At 48.1% G+C, this 19,463-nt stretch overlaps 4 protein-coding genes across 4 annotated transcripts; 1 reads left to right on the top strand and 3 right to left on the bottom strand.

Moving 5' to 3' along the window:
• The first annotated feature begins 4,446 nt into the window (after window positions 1-4,446).
• GGS25DRAFT_492005 (calcineurin-like phosphoesterase) lies at window positions 4,447-6,996 on the top strand. Its single transcript, XM_049261155.1, has 3 exons — window positions 4,447-4,752; window positions 4,838-6,207; window positions 6,265-6,996. Exons 1-3 carry the CDS (start codon window positions 4,738-4,740, stop codon window positions 6,530-6,532), a joined length of 1,653 nt encoding a protein of 550 aa, XP_049117028.1. The 5' UTR covers window positions 4,447-4,737; the 3' UTR covers window positions 6,533-6,996.
• A 746-nt stretch (window positions 6,997-7,742) lies between these two features.
• On the bottom strand, window positions 7,743-9,941 carry GGS25DRAFT_522063 (uncharacterized protein; the record flags this gene model as incomplete). The annotated part of the gene is made up of 1 exon (XM_049264157.1): window positions 7,743-9,941. One exon carries the CDS (start codon window positions 9,939-9,941, stop codon window positions 7,743-7,745), a length of 2,199 nt encoding a protein of 732 aa, XP_049117029.1.
• Window positions 9,942-10,584: 643 nt separating this feature from the next.
• On the bottom strand, window positions 10,585-12,283 carry GGS25DRAFT_492008 (Nitroreductase). Its single transcript, XM_049261156.1, has 2 exons — window positions 11,615-12,283; window positions 10,585-11,542 (listed from the first exon to the last, which is right to left on the bottom strand). Exons 1-2 carry the CDS (start codon window positions 12,095-12,097, stop codon window positions 11,225-11,227), a joined length of 801 nt encoding a protein of 266 aa, XP_049117030.1. The 5' UTR covers window positions 12,098-12,283; the 3' UTR covers window positions 10,585-11,224.
• Window positions 12,284-14,433: 2,150 nt separating this feature from the next.
• Window positions 14,434-16,784, bottom strand: GGS25DRAFT_531872 (uncharacterized protein; the record flags this gene model as incomplete). Its single annotated transcript, XM_049265535.1, has 1 exon — window positions 14,434-16,784. The coding sequence occupies one exon, from the start codon at window positions 16,782-16,784 to the stop codon at window positions 14,952-14,954; it is 1,833 nt and encodes a 610-aa protein (XP_049117031.1). The 3' UTR covers window positions 14,434-14,951.
• Window positions 16,785-19,463: the final 2,679 nt, after the last annotated feature.

The raw sequence follows: 19,463 nt of genomic DNA on the forward strand, positions 1-19,463 counted from the left end.
CCAGTCGTTTAGATGCAGTCTTACCATTATGATACAGCTCCAACTCCTACCAAAGGTAAAGAGCCTGCAACCGCAAGCTTGTCCCAGTCCTCCCAACCAATATCTTATAAGCGAAGACGTCCGCTCTCCCCTTCGACTTTTGTTAGACCACAGACCACTCAAGCGGTACCAGCTACGTCTCGTTCATTAGGCACCTTAGATGTACCCGTGACCCGCAGAAGTAACACTTGGACTTCTTCCAGTGGTGACATCGGTTTGCTTTCAGGGGGCGATGAGGTCGAAGACAGACAAGAGTTTGTCGGGGAGTACAACCGTCTTGCAAAGAGGGTAACATACTTCTTCAACTCCATATGCGACAAACTTACTAACCATGAGACTCTAGTACGGTATCCGACAGTTCGTGCCAGGCGACTTCCCTCCAACGGATTCTACGCAAGGCCGAAAGGGAAGTTGGTTCTCCAAAACAGTCCGACGAACATCGTCCGGGAGATCGACCCAAACTGTAATAGTCAAGTCTGATGAGCAACACCTTCGGCGTCGGCGAAGTATCAGCGATGTGGCCTTGAATCTCGTGCATCATACAAAGAGGGATGGATTCAAGGATGAGGACCTCACAGGTCTAGTCCGTCTTTGTGGGAAGAGCCTCTTTTACCTCCCGGCCGAATACGCCCCCTGCTCCTTAGTATTGCCCACGTGCTTCCGCGCATTAGCACAGGCTCTGGTACAGCAAGGTTAGGATACCAAAATATCAAAATTAATTCCGTGGGCCAGAACTAACCTTCATCTTCTATAGCTGATACACGAGGTATATTTCGCATATCTGGATCGGTTCGAGTTGTGGATGCGCTCTACGATTATTACTGTGCTGATAAAGATGGAAATGACATCTCTACCACAACTAGATGTCCGAATCTACCCAGTCATATCAACTGCAGTGCCCATGATATTGCATGTGCCTTCAAAAGATTTCTATCAGGGTTACCTGGGGGGATCCTTGGCTCATTGTCATTGTTCGATGCTTTGGTTGCAATTCACAGTCAGCTTCGTGCGGATCCTGAACTCACCACGACCAGAGAAACTAAACTTCGGGCACGTCTGATTGCACTTGCTATTGGGACCGTGAATTCCCAATACCAAAGAGAGCTCATCTGTGCAGTATTTGGGCTCTTATGTTTTATTGGCCGAGCCGCAGAAAATGCTCCTCGAGAAGACGAAGATGGAAGACCGCTTCCAACAGCCGACTTGATGGGATATAACGCATTAAGCATAATATTTGGCCCTCTCTTAGTCAATGATTTAATTCATTCTTATCGAATGAAAGTGGCGGACCCAGGAGCTGGACTAGTATTGCTTCCAATGTCACCTCCGAAGTCTCGAAAAGAGAAGCAGAAGGAGAAGCAAAAGGAGAAGCGCAGGAATAGGCAAAGAGGGAAGCAAAGGAGCTCCAAAACTCGTGCTAATGATTCATGCTCGCCTTTCAGTGTAGACAAAACACATATTGCCAACGGCATTGCAGAGATGGTGATAATACATTGGAGAGAAGTGGTTCGACAAATGCGAAGTTTGGGCACCTTAAAGATTAAAAGACATGAAAATACCGCCGGCCGTGGAAATCACAAGGCAAAATTGATTTCAACAGCTTCAGACCTATTCCCACTAAGAAAACCACCGGATTGGGATGATACCGGACCATGCTACCATGATAGGAGCGCTTCTCCAATGGCACGGAGCCTAACTGCAACACCGAGTAAGTTATGTTCTTTCCTCATCCACAAAAATTTGGGTGTTAATGCTATGAGCAGCAACTGTCCTCCAGCAACCTCAAGGTCCCACTAGTAATCAAATTGAACCGTCGGCCATTAACCGGCGACGATCGCGGCCTTCAGGTTCTAGCGTTTCGCGCAAAACTCCCCTTGGATCATCAGCCAAGTGGCTTTCACCGACAGTCGAAGAAAGTCCATCGGTTGACCGTCGATCAACATGCCCAGACCAGTCTCACCAAGTAACATCATCCACGGCACAAACACCACCCAGGCGGAGTCTCGGATATGTAAGTAAGAGACCGAGCCCAAGTAGGTTACTAGCCGACAATGGCGATGATTCATTCCGGGCGCATAAACACGAGAATCTCTCACAAGTCAACGATAGGTCCGAAAGTGAAGTAACATTCCACAGTGTAAGATCGTCGGTTCCGATGGCTGAGAATAACGACGCATATTTGCCTTGGTCCGATATGTCGCCTAGTAAACATTTATCACGGGAGCCAAAAACGCCAACAAGATCCCCCCTTTCAATTAGAGAGTATTCCAACAGCCGGCTGGGTGATCATCTTGACATTCAAGGGCACGACGTGAGCCCCGCTGATAAATGGAAGGTCCTGAGTCAAGCTAGCAGGGCCAGCACGGAGGCATTAGCGAAGGCTATTAAGGAAAGACGATTGAGGCGTAGCCCAGGCTACGACTCCTCTCGACAGAGCGAAGAGTCGGTAGGCCGGAGAGACAGGAAGCCCACTACTCCGGAATGGAAACGTCAGCTCGCGACCAAGAGACATGGAGACCTGCAGAAGCCAGCAAGGCTTTCGCCCGAGAAGACGAGTTTCTTTGAGAGATCTCCCCAGACGTCCAAAACGCCATCTCCGACCAAAAGTGAATTTTACTGGGGAAGTAGGCCAAGTTCACAGCGTTCAGGTTCGAGACCGGTCAACGGTGCTGTCAAGGCTATGGCTGCACTATTCGATCATGCCAGTAAAGATTTTCCAGTTAGCCCAGCGACAGTTTTGACCAGGAAGACAAGGCATGACTCCAATGCACCTAGTGGTCTTCTTTCGCCTTACTACGGGAGCAATTCGCCTACAAAATCTACTAGAACCAACGGATCCCCCGCCTTTAGCACACCAAGAAGGATATACGACGACTCTAAACCGGTTGAGACACCAACACGTAATAAAGAGCCTACTTTCTCGGCCCATCGTAGCAATCTTAGCCCAACCCCTGCTCGGGTGACCCCTGAACACACGCCGACAAAATTCCCACAGGTTTCTTTGCGTCCCACGGGTCACGGTTTTACTTCGCCCAGAAAAGTGCCGGCGAGTCCATCAACCAAGCAAATCCCCGGACGCGATCGAGAGCTTGCCGGGCTACCAAGTTTAGGAACCATGGGCCCCCAGCCTGAGGAGCCACCGGTTGCACAACATATTGTGTTTCCTCGACGGCCTTCGGGGACTCCTCAGGCATCAAACGACGAGAGCGATGAAAGGGGTTCGACCTTTGAGAGCCCTCGGATTGGGAGTGGTAATTCGATGCTCCATACTCAGATTCGGCTCTTGCAAAAGCGACTTGATGTGAAAGGGGAAGAAAACGCGAGGTTGAGACGACAGCTGGAAGCACGTGAGAAGATGGATGTGGGAAGACTCTGTGAACAACTCAGGGAAGCTCGACGGGAATGCAAGACTTGGCGTGAGAGAGCGGAGGCAGCTGAGAGACGAGTGGCAGCTTTTGAGCAGTTTACGGCACGGGTCCGAGGGCTTCGGGATGCCGTCACGCAAGACACCGGACTCGTCTCTGCCGGGGACGAACAGGTCGATGGGCCAAGCCGATATGGTGGCGGGCAGAGTGACACATCGGATGGGATGGTATTCATGACATCCTCGTCGGAACACACGGAGAACCAAGATGATCTGCGGGAACGAATACGCAAAAGTCTAAGAAGACAGGCAGTGATCAGCTGTAGCAATGGATTGCAGTTTGAGGAGGGTGATGCTGGAGGAAGTGACGAGGAGACTCGTATGGTTCTCTGGAACAAGAGGGCAGCGGAGAATCGAATAACACAGCTATGGGATATGGCTGAGGAGTACTTGGTGCTTGACGCTGATATACAGCGAGAAGGGTGAGAAGTCATATAGATCTGTAGGGAGTCTGAGCTTTGGGCTTTGGGGTTTAGGAAGGGGCATCATTGGGACTTGAAGTAGGGGATGAGAGAATAAGGGGAAGTTAATAAGTTTTTGTTACGGGTTACGATGGTAATGGTCAGTCCATACGGGTCACGATAGACGATTATGATAGACTAGTGTAGAGCCTATAGGCTGACTTTGAAGACATTAATTTAATTGTATTGTATGGTAACTATGTGTGTGTGTGTAAAAATGCATGCGAGTTTACAGATTACTACATCAACAGATATATGTAGTTGATGTACGAGGTATCATTGTAAGTGTGGTGTTGAGTTCTGGAATATGTACAATCTAGGTAACTACCCAGTACTAGTAGTGTAACCTAGTAGTATTAACTAGTAGTAGGTACTTAAATGAATGCCTGCTTACTCTGCTTAAGCTAGTCCTAAAAAGGAATAGACATATTGCACTTCCCCAGATTGTCGGGAAGCGCTTGGACCAGGTATTATCTGAACCGTTTCTTGTATTCTGCAAGTTCAAGTTTGAAGTTCCAAGTTCCAAGTTCCAAGTTTCTTTTTGTATTCTTGATTCACTGATCAATGTTCTCTTAAGACAAAACATCTATGTACCTACTTCTAGGTATTCAAACAAGAAACTGACAGGTTCAATGTTTGCAAAAACTAAAGCTATAACCAACTTTTATTAAATGCGCATGGCTAAAGATGATTGGCCTTCAGTGCCCATCATTACTAACTATATCACTACAATCCGTGCTGTGTTAATATAGTATATTTATTTGAAGCTGGGCCAACTGCGACGTCTAGCCCGCTCATTTCATCTCAAACATCATGACACGACGGATAGTAAGTCGCCTATCTGCTTACCTTATTAGCAGGATCCTGTCTCAAAGTCTCAGAGCTAATCTATCTCTTACTTCGTTCTTACTAGGTGCGCACTATAACCCAGCTTGCTGCTGCTGCGCTTTTCGCATTCCTCATCATATTCTTCCTCGATCGAAATTTCCGCCTCCTTCCCAATGCTGTACACGAGTATATGCCCCAACACCATCATGGACTTGTCGTGACCGATGTTACAATTACCCAATGCTCCAAAGTGAATCTGTTTTCATCCTGCAAGCTCGACCCTGACCTCTGGCATCGCGTCGAAAAGAACCTCTACCTCGATAAATCCTGGGTCTCTAGTGCTTATGTCCATGTCCAAAGGAAGAAGGAGGAGGAGCTTACAGCTGACGACAAGGTCGTCGTAGGACTTACCGTTGGTCGACTGGATCCTTCAAATAGTGCCAAGGGCCAGGCCGATGAGAGATGGGAGTCCCGTCAGGCTGGGTTATGGGTCTTGCGATCGTCTAAGCCAACCGCGAGTGATTCTAAGAAAGCTGTCACGGCTGTTGACGTCCTCTTTGGTGACGATGCCGTCGAAGCTCGAGACGGATGGGAGCTTCAGAATACACCATTACTACTTGAGACTGGTCCGGACATACCTAGTGCCCACATCACAGTTCGGCAGGGGGGCGACGTGGAGCCTATAAAACCCCAGCCCCGGATAAATAACAATGGAAAGTTTAAGATAATGCAGCTGGCAGATCTGCACCTGAGCACGGGCGTGGGTCACTGTCGGGACGCCGTTCCCGACGAATACGAAGGAGGGGCTTGTCTGGCAGATCTACGAACGCTCGACTTCGTATCAAAGTTATTAGACGAGGAGAAACCCGATCTAGTCGTTCTCAGCGGCGACCAGGTGAATGGAGACACCGCACCCGATGCTAAATCAGCTATCTTCAAATACGCGCATCTCCTTATTAAACACAAGATACCCTACGTGTCTATATTCGGTAACCATGACGATGAAAAAACGTTGTCGAGAGCAGGTCAGATGGAAATTATTGAACAATTACCGTATTCTCTGTCGGTAGCTGGACCAGATGATATCGACGGTGTTGGCAACTATTATATCGAGGTCCTCGCACAAGGAAGTTCGAAACACTCTGCGCTCACGGTATACTTACTCGACTCACATGCGTATTCTCCAGACGAGCGACAATGGAGTGGGTATGATTGGATCAAGAAGAACCAGATCGACTGGTTTCGGCAGACTGCGGAGGGTTTGAAGAAGAAGCACAAGGAATACACGCACATCCATATGGATCTGGCCTTCATCCACATCCCCCTTCCCGAATATAGGGAGAAGGATTCCCAATACGTAGGCGCATGGAGGGAAGGTGTCACTGCACCTAAATTTAACTCTGGATTTCGCGATGCTTTGGTTGAACAAGGTGTCGTTATGGTTAGCTGCGGACAGTGTGTACCCCCCGAAACCTATCTTCTTTGCCTAAGAAAACTAACCTCATTTTCTAGTGATCATGCCAATGAGTATTGTATGCTTTCTGCCGACGAGAACACCAACAACCCTGAGCTGTGGATGTGCTACGGCGGTGGTGCCGGGTTTGGAGGTTATGGAGGCTATGGTGAATACGTCCGTCGGGTTCGGCTCTTTGACATCGACATGAATGAGGCCCGAATCACGACATACAAACGAATGGAATATGGCGATACAGCAGGTCATATCGACCAACAAATTATTGTTGACGGAGGGAATGTCATACCCCCTAGAGCAAAGAGGTGAACAATGGGCAACAAGCTTAAAACTGACGAAGATGGGCCTCTGCCAAGAGTGAATATGGCTGCGGCTTGATCACTTGAAGAGCTCTATGCACTACTCATGGAAAGGACATATTGGATCCTCGCCGATTTTACCCTTTTTGAGTACCTTGGATTGGGGTCGTGTTACATCGCGTTACGCGGCAACTTGGACCCGAGCACTGGAGATGAGTCAGTTAGTAGATAAATTCAATCAGAAGGAATAATCGTAAAATCAAAATAACGGGCTCACAAGCGCGTTATAAAGCGACGATAGAATTGGAAGGCTGGAGGCAAGCTGTGGCGTCTAACACACAGGCGTGTGCCCGTGTCCTGAGTATTAAAAGACCGAGTTAAAAGAGCGTATACGGGGTATATATAGATAGCGGATGGTAAGATACTCACTATCAGATACCGAATGTTATGCTAGACGAATGAAGCTATTATGAATATGGGGTGGTGATAGTGGTGTAGATGGATGTGACCTCTCTTGCTACGATATCGTACACACTCCTTACTATTTATTACCTTTCGTATTGATCCTAGCTGAAGTGTCAGTTGCTAGGTAGGTACCTATTGTATAAAATGAGGCGAGAGGGCACGCAGTTTGTAAGTGAGAAACAATCAATTCTTCTTTAGTAGATGCTAACTACTCCTAGGGGTATCCCCTTTTGCGAATTAAGTATTATACATTAATTTGATCGTGGCTTTTCACCCTTTCCGTTTTCTTTCCTGCTTTGATCTTCTGTTGGTAGAGGGAGGGTGGTGATGCCCATGTTATTAAACCACCTTGATACCCAAAGCTCAACAACCAAGATAATTAGCTAAGCTGAAAAGGGGGAATCCCCTATCGAAAAGAAAAAAAAAGATATGAAAAAGGACAATAAGGGGAGAAGAACAAGGAGCGATTAGTTGGATGTCTTTGGAAGGGGATTTCGTTTCCGGGGTGTTAACCAATGGCTTGTTCATTGGCAATAAAAGCAGACGTTGCTTATTGCTCAGATAGCCGCCGATGGTTTTCCACTTGCTGATGCGCCGAGCATTTCGTCTTCTTTTGAAATCATCGCAATGCTGCCACGAACGATGACAGATCCTTCCAATATGACGACAACCATTATGCATCTTCTCACCTTCAGTGACTTGTTCTCTCCTTTTTTCCTTATCCCGCCAACTCTCGTCCCTGAACCATAACCGTACTACCACCACTCAACGTCTACACTTGTAGACGGGCTACTAGTACCTTCGTCTCCTTTAGCTTCTTCCTGCCACTCCCCCTTCTCTTTCCCCTTGCCTTTTCCCTTCAGATTCAGATTCATCTTCACCTTCACCCTCCGAATCTTCCACCTCCCCTTCACCTTGACCCTTCTCGTCTTTCTCTTTCCCTTTGCCTTTTTGGTTTTCTTCCCATTTCCATTTCCGGTTGTTTCCCCTTCGTATTCACTCTCGCTCTCATCCTCATCCTCATCCTCTTCCTCATCCTCTTCCTCATCCTCTTCCTCATCCTCATCCTCGCCCTTGTAGATAGGCGCAATCGTGTCAAGCGCCATCGACATCAGCCCCAACAACCTATCAGGGTGGGGGGTGTAAGCTCTCAGCGGGTTCGTCTCGCCGTCCCAGTATTTTTCAACTTCTTTCCCTTTGCCCTTGCTTGTTCCGTTGGAGGCGATGGGCTGTGTGTAGCCAGGGTGGACTGGCGGAATCGCGCGTATGGTGGCGTCATCCTCATCTGTATCCTCTTCGTCACTCTTCTCACTCTTCACCACAGACTTCGTAGGCCTCGCGAGCCTAACCGTCGCCTGGCTGTCATTATCATTATCCTCCTCCTCCTCCTCCTCCTCCTCCTCCTCCTTCTCCTTCCTGTTACCCCACCACTTTTCCTCTTCCTCCTCAATCTCCCTCTCCCGCGCCCGGCAATACTCCTCAAACTCCACATACTCATTATACATATCCGCATCGGTGTCATACTCCAGCTCCCAGCCCGCCTCATCAAACACCGTGTCCTCCCCCTTCACCCCTTCTCGCAGATCCTCTAGGCCCCAGTACTCTTCGTCTGACACCGCGTTCTCCGGCCGCATTATAATCCCCCCTTCATCATCATCATCATCATCATCATCACCTTCACCTTCACCTTCATTACCATCTCTGTTGTTGTTATTGTTATTGTTATTGTTATTGGTATCGCCGTCCCCCCCACCCCACCCCTCCCACCTCTCCGCCACCCTCAGAAACCCCACCGCGAACCGCCCGGACGGCAACACCCGCAGGCCGCTGCGCACGCCCAGCCGCGCCACCAGCTGCATCTCGTCCCACAGCGGGGCGTCGCGCGGGTCGAGCTCGGCGCCGGGCAGGAGCCGCAGAGCGTGGAAGGCGACGTGGTAGGGCGCGCGCGGGCACCGGACGCGGTAGACCTCGCGCGCTTCTTCCGGCCGCCGTGCTCTTTTTTTTCCCCCCCCCCTCCCTCCTTTGCCTCTTCTTCTCTTTCCCGCGCCCGCTCCCGCGCCCCCTGAAACGGAAGAGAGGGAGGGGGAGGAGGAGGAGGAGGAAGGTAGCCGCACGAGCGGCGATTGGTGCGCGATCGCCATCCTCAGCGTCGACAGCAGGTTCGCGCACAGGCGCTGCTGGTACGGGTGCCGCGCGGACTCGTCCTCGTCGGGCGGCGGGTCGTGCGCGCGGAACGTGTACGGTTTGCCGGCTGGTAGAAGGGGGGCTGCGGGGCGCTGGGCGAGGCGCGAGCGTGAGCGTGGGTGCAGGTACCAGGGCGCGATGTTGGAGGTGCTGGAGGCGTGCGGGAAGTAGTTGGTTGGGATGGCGCGGTGCTCGTGGTGGCATTCGCGGCGGGCTTGTTGGTCTTGGTCTTGGTCTTGGGAGGGCGGGTTGGGGGGTGGGGGCGCGGTGCTGGTGTTTGTGCGTGACGAGGACCGTGGTGGTATGGTTGGAGGCTTCGCTTGATTCGCCTCCTCGTACGTGGCGTGGCGTGGCATCTGTGAGAGCGGTGGCAGCTCGGGCGGCATTGGGGCTCCTCCATAGGGGAGCTGTTGCTGCGGTAGTACTGGAAACATCATGCCAGGGGCCTCGTAAGGGACTTGTGGCGGGACGACATCTTGACCCTGGAAGTTGGACGGCGTCGCCTGGGCGATAGGGGCTGGGAATTGCGGATAGTATAGATAGTAGGGGTCAATGTGAGGCATGTGTATCGGCATGGGCATTCCGTAGTATGGGTGAGGGTAGTAGAGAGGAACATCAGGAGGAGGAGGGGGAGGTGGCATGTTGGTGTTAGCCGCGCCGGAGGGAGCTTGCTGTTGCTCTTGCTGCTGCAGTCGTTGTTCTTCGTATTGCTGCTGGTCTCGGCCATGGTGCCCCCCCTGGTGCTCCCATTCATGCCGTGGAGGCGCCATCTTGAAGGATGGGTACCAACGATAAATTGGACGGTGAACTCAATATCACCAGTGGGTATTATGGAGGAAAAAGAGAAAAAGGAAAGTGCTTCAATATCAAGGTGATGAAATCGAGCCTCGAGAGAGATCACTTTCGAAAGGCCGTGATCCGTTTCTCTGACTTTCTAATAAGAAAATCAATGATAAGTGAAGTGAAGTTTTTCAGGCGGTGTTGTTGTTGTTGTTGTTGTTGTTGTTGTTGTGGTCTGAGAATAAACAACATGACCTAAGGAAAGCAGTTGGAATTATGTAGGCACCTCCATTTCTCTCTCTTTCGAGAATGGGCATGCTCTTGTGTCCTGAGGCAGATGTGTAAGGTTAGGGAGGTACCTAAGTTAGTCGATTACGAGTATGCTGTGGGTTTAAGGCCATCGTGAGTCGGGGAGTGCAGATTTTCGACCCTGAATAACGAGGCACTTCTAGGTATGTGTCCCAGGTATGTGATTACTAGGTAGGTAACGAAAAGGGGGCCTTGTACACCCAGGGCATCACTGCTCACGTTGACGACTGAATGACCATTTCAAACTTCTTAACACATCTCATTCATATTGTTCAAGTCTTATAAACATATAAACTCATTTTTCTTAGAATAATCTACCTGCTCTATAAGTAAGTACCTCTATTACTTCTTGGTCATGTTGGATGAGGCTCAAATGCCCCTTATCAATTCCAGGGGCATTTCTAACTTTATCTTATTTTAAGATAATTAGTCTTTATGCCTAGAAACCTAATTTCAACATCAGCTTCACCTGAGATGACTATGAGGTACCTAGGTACGTATCATCTTTACGCCCATTGGTGTTATACACGTGCATGTGTACCTAAACGTCACATCTACATGTCCAAGACTCCAAGTCCCCATCTCTTGGATATTTTTACTAAACTGCAAATCACTGGCTCATAAACAATTCCCAGTCTTCTCAAACTCTTCGAGTATTGTCAAGTTTTACTAGTTTATTTGATAAGTCTAAGATGTAGATGTCACCGCTTCCGAGGTATGTAGTCTAAGGGAACGCAGGGAGCAACGCAGAATCGAACGACGAAACCGCCTATCCAACAAGTCGCCTTGACTGTCTGTAAATCTAGAACATCGGTCGATCTCATCTATTTAGGTTCCTCCTTCGGCTTTAAAAGAAGTTGGGGTTGATCCCTCCTACTACCAGCCCACGACATATCCGAAGTTCTAACCATATATTTTTTGGCTGGCCAAGCTAGAGCAGAGGACGCCAGATGGGGTATCGAATTTAGGCACCGGCAACCTTGAGGCGCTCCTCAATGGGCTTCTGGTCCTTGGGGCCAGCTTCGCCGGCGCGGCCACCGAAGACAAGCTGGGCGTTGAGCTTCCAGCTGGAGGGGATGTTCCACTCGGCGGCAACCTTCTCATCGACGAGGGGGTTGTAGTGCTGTAGGTTGGCACCGAGACCCTCGGCCGTAAGCGCAGTCCATAGGACGTACTGGATCATGGCGTCGGACTGAGCTGCCCAGGTGGGGAACTTGTCGGCGTAAATAGCAAACTTCTCCTGGTACTCGTTGACAACGTTTTGGTCGTGGAAGAATAGGATCTGTTTATTTTATTCTTGTTAGCATCCCACCTCACAGTTTCTGACAGGCAGCATAAATGGCGAAAGACATACGGTTCCGGCAGCACCCTTGAACATGTTCATTCGCTGAGCAGTGTGCTCCCACGCATCGGCAGGTACGATGGCCTTGAGAATGTCGGTAGCGAATCCCCAGAGCTTGTCATGCTCGGCTCCGAAGAGAACCAGGATTCGGTTGGACTGAGAGTTGAAAGAGGAGGGGGTGTGTAGGATGGCCTCCTTTACGATCTCCTGGATACGCTCCTTGGAGACAGTCAACTCCTTGTTGAGGGCATAGTAAGTGCGGCGGTTCTTGACCAGCTCGAGGAAAGCGTTAGCGTTGGTAGCCATGTTGGACTGGAAGCGTTTCTGAGCTGGTGAGGAGACGTAGGCGGGTTGGCAAACACTAGGGGTGAATAATAATTTATATGAAGGGCAGGTTGCAGCAGCGAGAGATTTAAAGGCTAGGTTAGAGGTGGCAGATGTACTTGAGAATCGAGAAAGAGAAAAGGCGGCAGAAGTGAGAATTTGCGGGCGCATCTTAGTTTATTTATTATGCGATAGTTGGTCAACGGCAAGTGCGAATAGCGAATAGAAAACAAGGAAGGTGACTTCCAAGATTAAGAATTGGGACTTGGGACTTGTGACTTGGGACTTGGGAATTGGAACTTGCAACACACACTAACCCAAACACACCCAAACAAAGAAGGAAGGAAGAGTCTAGAAGTAACCTCGCCTATATGTTATGCACATACATACCATACCTTACATATGGTACATGATGTACCTCCCTACATACTTACTTACCTAGCACCTTCTTAGTGTAGTGCGGCATGCATTTGTGTATCAAACGCCCCCGCTGACGTGAGTGAATCCCATCGCAAGAACGGATGAAAGTTCGGGACCTGGAAGCTTGACTAGTCCGCATGGTTAATTAGCTACTACTATGTAGGTAGTGTCTACATAGCCATCTATTCTCTTTCATGTTGCCCAGGTGGTACTGTTTCATATTTTACAGCATCTTTACTACGATGTATGTGTGCTGTGTATATGCATGGAAGCTAATTGATACATGTAGAATCTCGGCGATATGTTCTAGTATAGGCTAAGGTGAGTATCGACTAACAAATGTATACATAGTTGTTACATAGTAGTATACTACTGGTCTAGGTACATAATATGCACGGGGTGAAACGAATCTCAATGATCTAACAATGCACGTAGCCCTACTTACGTACCCGCCTACTTACATAACCTACCTCGGTAAGTACCTTGGCTATCTATTTAGTATGTGATGTACATACCAAGCGAGTTTCGGTAGACGCTTTATAAGCGGGTCAGCCGGGTCAGCTAAGGAAGGAAAGGAGAACATTGAAGAGTTGAGTGGCTCCAAAAAACGGGGAGGGCCGAATGGCGACATCACTAAAACCAGATACACTATTATGCGAGCTACTTATTTCTTGCTTACACAATCCTTTGATAATCCTTTACCACTTGATTTGCAAACAATTTGAAATCCAAAATATGTATGTACCTGGTAACTCTGCCTAGAGTCCTAGACTCTAGAGTCTCTAGTACCTACTAAGTACCTACATGTACATTGATGTAGGTGAGTTTCAATGTTTGAACCCTTTTCACGACTACACCACAACATTGAATATGCCCCTCCCCCCACCAATTACTTCGTATCTTACTCTCTGTCTTGGCTTCTAATTAACAACCCATTTCTATTTTCTTACATACATATGGATATACATAATTAGGCGAGGCTTGAGGCTCATTTTTCAATAAAGTGATACAAATCAAGAATAGACGACGTACATACACATAGTTACATAGCTATGTTCCGCGGCCCTGTTTTTTACCCCTTCTCGCTTTTACCCCGCCATTCATATAAATGTCGTCTTATTAGCCGCCTTTGCGCCTTCGGCAACCGCTTGACGCCAGTTCTGCGACGAGAAAAACTTGTCACAGGCGCTTAGCAGCATGCTACCCAATATAAAGGCAATCTATTCAATCTCGGTGTTTCGCTGATGGGGTGTCTGGTATTAGCATCTACCTGCTCACTGCCTATTACAGATGTACCTACATGTACGTAGGTATGTATCGGGGAAACGATTCTTGTCGTCGGTGAAAAGTTCTCCTTCGGAAAAAAGATTCATCTCGTCAGCTTGAAAAAAAACAATCTGCATCTTGCTGCATCTGCAAGCCTCTGAGATTTGCGGATAACAGATCATCAACTCAGACCCCAATTTGCTCATCGCATTTAGGTAGGTTACGTATATGTAGTTCAACGTTGTGACTACTGTCCTTACCGTGTAAGTGATTGGATAACCCTTCTGCATTCTATTCCCCTAAATCGATTGATTCGATACTATGTACTCAGCCATCATCCCATCTCGGTCTTCTAGTAATCACTATCATGAGCTATCGTATCTGGGATCTGATCTGCGTCTACCGAATCCTCTGAAACGTCCTCCGAGGTGTTCTCCGAGATGTCGGAAGAAACCAAAGCCCATAATTTGCTTACCTACCTACCTACCTACCTACCATATACACCAATAACAAGTACTACATTATGTAGCTTGTAGTACTAGCTGATCTACAATCTACGTAGGAATAGGAATACTTAAATCCGAGATACACTACATACACGTCGGGCTGAAAAAGAAATTGGAGCTTACATACATCGGTACGCGCCTCGAGTCATACAGACTTTCCGAATCGGGCAATTCTGCTCTGCCCTCAGCCTATCGTGTGCCGAGCTGGCCACACTCCAGTACAACACCCCTGGTTTCACCAGGCTTTAAAAAGAATAGGTCAGGCACACACTTAAAAACGCCTTCATTCAAGGTCCCTTTGTAGATCACATATTATATATATACCACATCAGGTAGAATCATATGCCTTGAATATTTAAAGACTTCAAAGGTATATCGTTTGATTTACACAACACCATCGTCAACCATATCTATATACTTGGTGTAACTTGGTGTGGCTATGTATGTACAATCCTGCCCGTCGGGCAAGGAAAGAAGAGCATCGCAAAACTCATTCGCACTGCTCCGAAGCCCTCCCTCCTACGAGATCTATCCCCGAGTTCTCCGATGTCCGTAAGTGTAAGTTCTCGCAATGCCAGCTCGAATAAATGAAAATGCCGCTATCATTGCGAATCGGGCCTCGCTGCCTAAGTCCATATCCACCTTGCGCGAACGCCCGGCCCCCATGCCTTTTTCTTCTTCTAAAACACCGGATGCTATGAACATCAATCAAATCAGAAATGTGTAGGTAGGCTCCTATTCCTGGAAGGGCTTAGTCGAAGGACGGTACGGCCTTGCACTTGCGAAGAGCTCGTATCTCCGACTTCCTCCGACCGCCCCCCATGCATACCCCACTACCACGTCTCAGTGATATACTGCCCGACGTCTTTCTTCAACCCCCAGAACTTCTTTGCCTCTTCGTACTCTAGGTTGCCCTTTTGTCTGGCCACTTTGATAAGCGCCTCTTCGACGCCCTCTCCCATACCCTTGGAGCTACCACAGACAAAGACGCGGCCATCGACTGAGTTGATGATGGACCACACCAGCTCTGCTTGATGGAGCACTTCGTCTTGGACATAACGGCTCTCACCGCGACGACTCTCAATCACCTTCTTCACTTTGTCCTCATGCACACCCCACTCTCCGCCATAAAGCTCATCAACAAGCGAGTCCCGAACGCCCTGGAGGACCCAGACCTTGTTGGCACAATTTGCGTTCTTGAGACGGTGCTGGACGAAGCCGCGGAATGGTGCGATGCCGACGCCTGCCCCAATAAGGAGCATCGGACCATCAGACACAAATTCTTTGGCGAGTGGGTTGGCCATGAGGCCCTTGAAAATGGGGATATGTATCTCAGGTGCTTTCCCTCCTGTACGTTGGGCTTCTAAGAATTTACGAGCCTGGCGCTCAAAGAAACCCGAGCCCACGCCAGTTCGGCTGCCCGCCTGCCAGTCAGCCACTTCTTGAACGGTGACGGCTATCTCAATAATGCGGTGCTGTTTTTTGTCGCATTCCTCATATGACTTGTGGGGGTCATTAGAAAGGGAGTAAAATCGTGGCATAAGCTGTTGAAGCACTGTCAATAACAAGTCTAGAGGCGGCTTGGCTGATGGGAAGGCGCTCAAAATCTGCGCGAGACTAATATAGGGTCCAGTACGGAAGTCGCAAAAGACACCCTGCCCTTCGCTGGAGCAGAGGAACATGAGAATCTTCTTCTCATTGGGGTCTAGCGCGTACTCGGCAAGAATTCGCAATAGAGGTTTAGTAGGTGGGTATGATTGAATATCGGAACACCAAGTGAGCAGGGCTCTTCGGGTAGTAACAAGTTCCCGAGCTCGGTCTTTGCCCCATACGGTGGGCCAGCGACCACGCGTGGTGCGCAACAGAACGGACTTATCACGCAGATACCGGGGAACCAAAAGTAAGTCAAACACCAGATCCACTGCGGCGGTATCATTGGGGGCTGAGATGCCAATTGCTCCTCCAACCTTGAAATCGACACCTTCCTCATCGGGATAGTTAGTGATGTCTAGGTCGAAGTGATACGTACGCTTCTCAGCGCCGGGCTTGGTTAACTCGCGAGTGTTGACAAGCTTGGCAGGAAAGACATGATGGGGAGGATGGGGAGTCACGTATGACGGAGGCTGAATTGAGGTATCAAGATCTTCGAGGGTTAGATTCTGAAAACTGGTTTCAATTGCAGCCGAGGCGCCTTGGTTTCCAACAGAGATTGTGGAATCAACTAGAGGTTGGCTACTGAAGCCTTGTCGGATTGATTGAAGAAAGGCGGTTTGTTCAGGAAGATCTGGAACATTGGTCAAGGTCGTGGGTATTCCATCAATCTTCAATCCTAAAGAACGGAAAGCCTCATTGTCCGGAAATGGAATATGTTCATATTCAACTCCTTCATTCTTCTTGGACAGGTTCATACAACAGCCACCACCGCAACATCGGTTTAGTAACTGCTGAGTAGATTCACCAGTGATTCGTTGCACATCGGCGGGACTTTTGGCGATCAATCTTGTGGAAGCGCGTCGCCTGCGCGGGGGAGGTTGAGGCTCCTCTTGATCATCGGAATCATCGGAATAGGTTAAAGATGGAGCGACAGAAGGAGTGCGAGTTTCTTCCTCAGGCGCATATGCATAGTCGGGCGCCGAGTGAATCAGCTGCTCAATGCTAGTAGACATAGTTACCGAGGTTGACTGGTGAGGTATCCTAGGTAGATATGAAGGTAATTTCTTTGTAGGACTCGCGTCGGATGTGTGATATTATAAAGCTAAGATCCGATAGTGGCGACTTCGATTGATTGTTGAAAAGTTCCACAGTTGCGCCAGTGAATCAATCAATCAGTGGGGGGAGAGGGGAGGGTTTAGGATTTGGAGTAGACGACTTTTTTTTCCTCTTCTCCTTCACGTGTCGAGTTAATAGATATTCGTACCGTGTCCACCTATCTTTCTTAGAGGTTTCCAGGGAAAGTTCGATGTAAGTAGTTGGAAAAGGATGTTTGAAAAGTGTGGGGTGCCGTGTAGAAGAGAGACTATGTGTGTGGTGACGGATTCGAATGCGAATAAGTGGATGATGTGCTACAAAGAATGGAAAATGAACATCAAGGTTGTTTTAGAACTTATAATAACTTATAATACTGTATGTAGCTTGTCAAATTTACAACCCTAAGGTAATAAAGTTAAGTGAATAACTAGAAAAAGAATGTGCACGATGATATCGTGTCACCGAGGAGTGAAAAAGTCGGGTTTGGAAGTAGAGGGACAGGTAAAGTATGTTAGTTACTAAGGAATTTTTTATAGAAAAGAGTGCGCGTTGATCTGTAATATTTCAATATTCCTCGGGTTTGTTGAGTTTGAACGATGATGGCAGGGGCTAAAGGGGCAATGGAACTAACCTTGTAAGGTACTTACCTACCTATTGTACTAATTGTACAATACTTTCAGGGCTATCAGTGGTCCGATGGGCTTGCATCTTGCTTAGATGTGGGGCTACATTCCGGGCTATGGCACTTGCCGATTGCGTGGTTCGTCGTAGGCTTTCTCGGTTCAACGGTGTCGCCAAGCACTAATCATAGTACTTGAATCTTCCATTATCGAAATTAAGCCGCGGGAAACTGAAGATTATACCATGTACACACTTTTTGTGAAAACTAAACGATACCGTTGAAACTTGACATAACATCATCTGCTATTCAGGTTATTATCTACCTAGTACCTAGACATAACTACATATGTAGTGTCGAAAGCGATAATAGGATGAATATCACCCCGATCTTCGCCGACCCCATTTTCTAATGCATGTCACTGTCAGTTGTCATTTTGATGTCCGCCTATCATCCTTGATAAGGTTATGTTATGCCTAGACTTTTTTCTATCTCTTTTTTCTGTCTTAATTAGACATCAATTTCCTATTCCTATTTATACCTTGAAACAAAATTAGGCATATATCTCTCATTCATCGGTGGGCCCCTCCAAACCCTTCCCCCCCTTTGTTGGGTTGACATGCCTTAGGTGTCGTGATAAACGATGGCGCGAACGAAGGTGACGATGACATCGCGGCAAATGCTTATACATCCATTTGTCTGGTTGGTTCGTCAACAATTGCACATAATTCATCACCGAAACCCATCCAGACGCGTGGCATTGGCTCGATTAGTCTGCATCTGCCGTGGCCCATTGCCCCGGGATATCCTCCTCCACAAAACCGGGGTCTTTTCTTGTCGAAACAGTGGAAATACCATTAATGCGAATACGGCGTTTATACCTAAATAGTAAGGAAACATCATCCGGCCTACCTAGGTAGGCTTTCTTCCCCAGTTCCTGGCAATCGTAGTTATAAATACTAAGCGTAACCGCGTAACTGCGTAACCACGGCCTGGGGCTTAAGGGGAAGTTAATGCCTGGGCCTGCGTAGTAAGAAGGCTGTGAAGCTTCTATTATGCACTAAGTTTAACCTTCGCTCGTTTATCGTCCTGAGCATTGCAAGCACTAGTGATAATAATAACTACATATACCTAGATAGGCCTAGTCTTATAATCATGTTAATACATGTATGCAATTCCCACTACTATGCGGTAGTTTAACGCTCTACTCCGTTCTGCATCACATAATCTCGGGGAACAATTCCACGATGATCGCGAAAGTTTGTTTGGCGATGAATAAGCTGGGCTGATGTATGTCTATAACAAAGCCGAACTGACAAACCCTACAGTCGTACGGATGATCAAAGACAGACGATATTAATGGCGGTGTGGCCGAGGCCTCTTACACAATTGGTAACACAAAGTTATTACGAGCGATGAAAATGATGTAAATGGTCATGACCGTCATGTAGGTTGTTAGTCAAGTCTCTCCTCTCCAATACTCCAATACTCCAAGTCTCCAACACTTACCTGCAGGCTAGTATCTGGCTGTGAATAGGTACATAAACCACCTGGTTCTAGAATTACAGTACAAGAGACAGTATGGAACACGGTGAGTTGATGTTTGAATATAATTGGTTTTGGGTTGCACGACGGGTTCTGGCAGGAATGGGGGATCGAGGAATTAAGGATCGTCGGGCAATAATCTCAATAATCTTATCAATCAGTAAAGTTGGTCCGACCACACGGAGTACAAAGCTTTATCAATCTGTTAATTTGATCAATTTGATCAATTTGATCAGTGAGAGAAGGAACTTTGATCATGCCGATATCGGATCCTCACATCATTTGTCCACTTTTAATGACTAAGGTTACATAGTGTACCTAGGGTAGGATGTCTCGGGAGGAAAAAGGATCAGATAAAAAAGAAGCGGAGAATTTGAAGTTCAAAAGCACGCTACGGCGACTACGCAGTCTACGCTAGGTTAGCCTGGTTAGT

Source organism: Hypoxylon fragiforme, assembly GCF_022984875.1.
Source record: "Hypoxylon fragiforme strain CBS 206.31 chromosome Unknown GGS25scaffold_5, whole genome shotgun sequence".
NCBI classification, from domain to species: Eukaryota; Fungi; Ascomycota; class Sordariomycetes; order Xylariales; family Hypoxylaceae; genus Hypoxylon; species Hypoxylon fragiforme.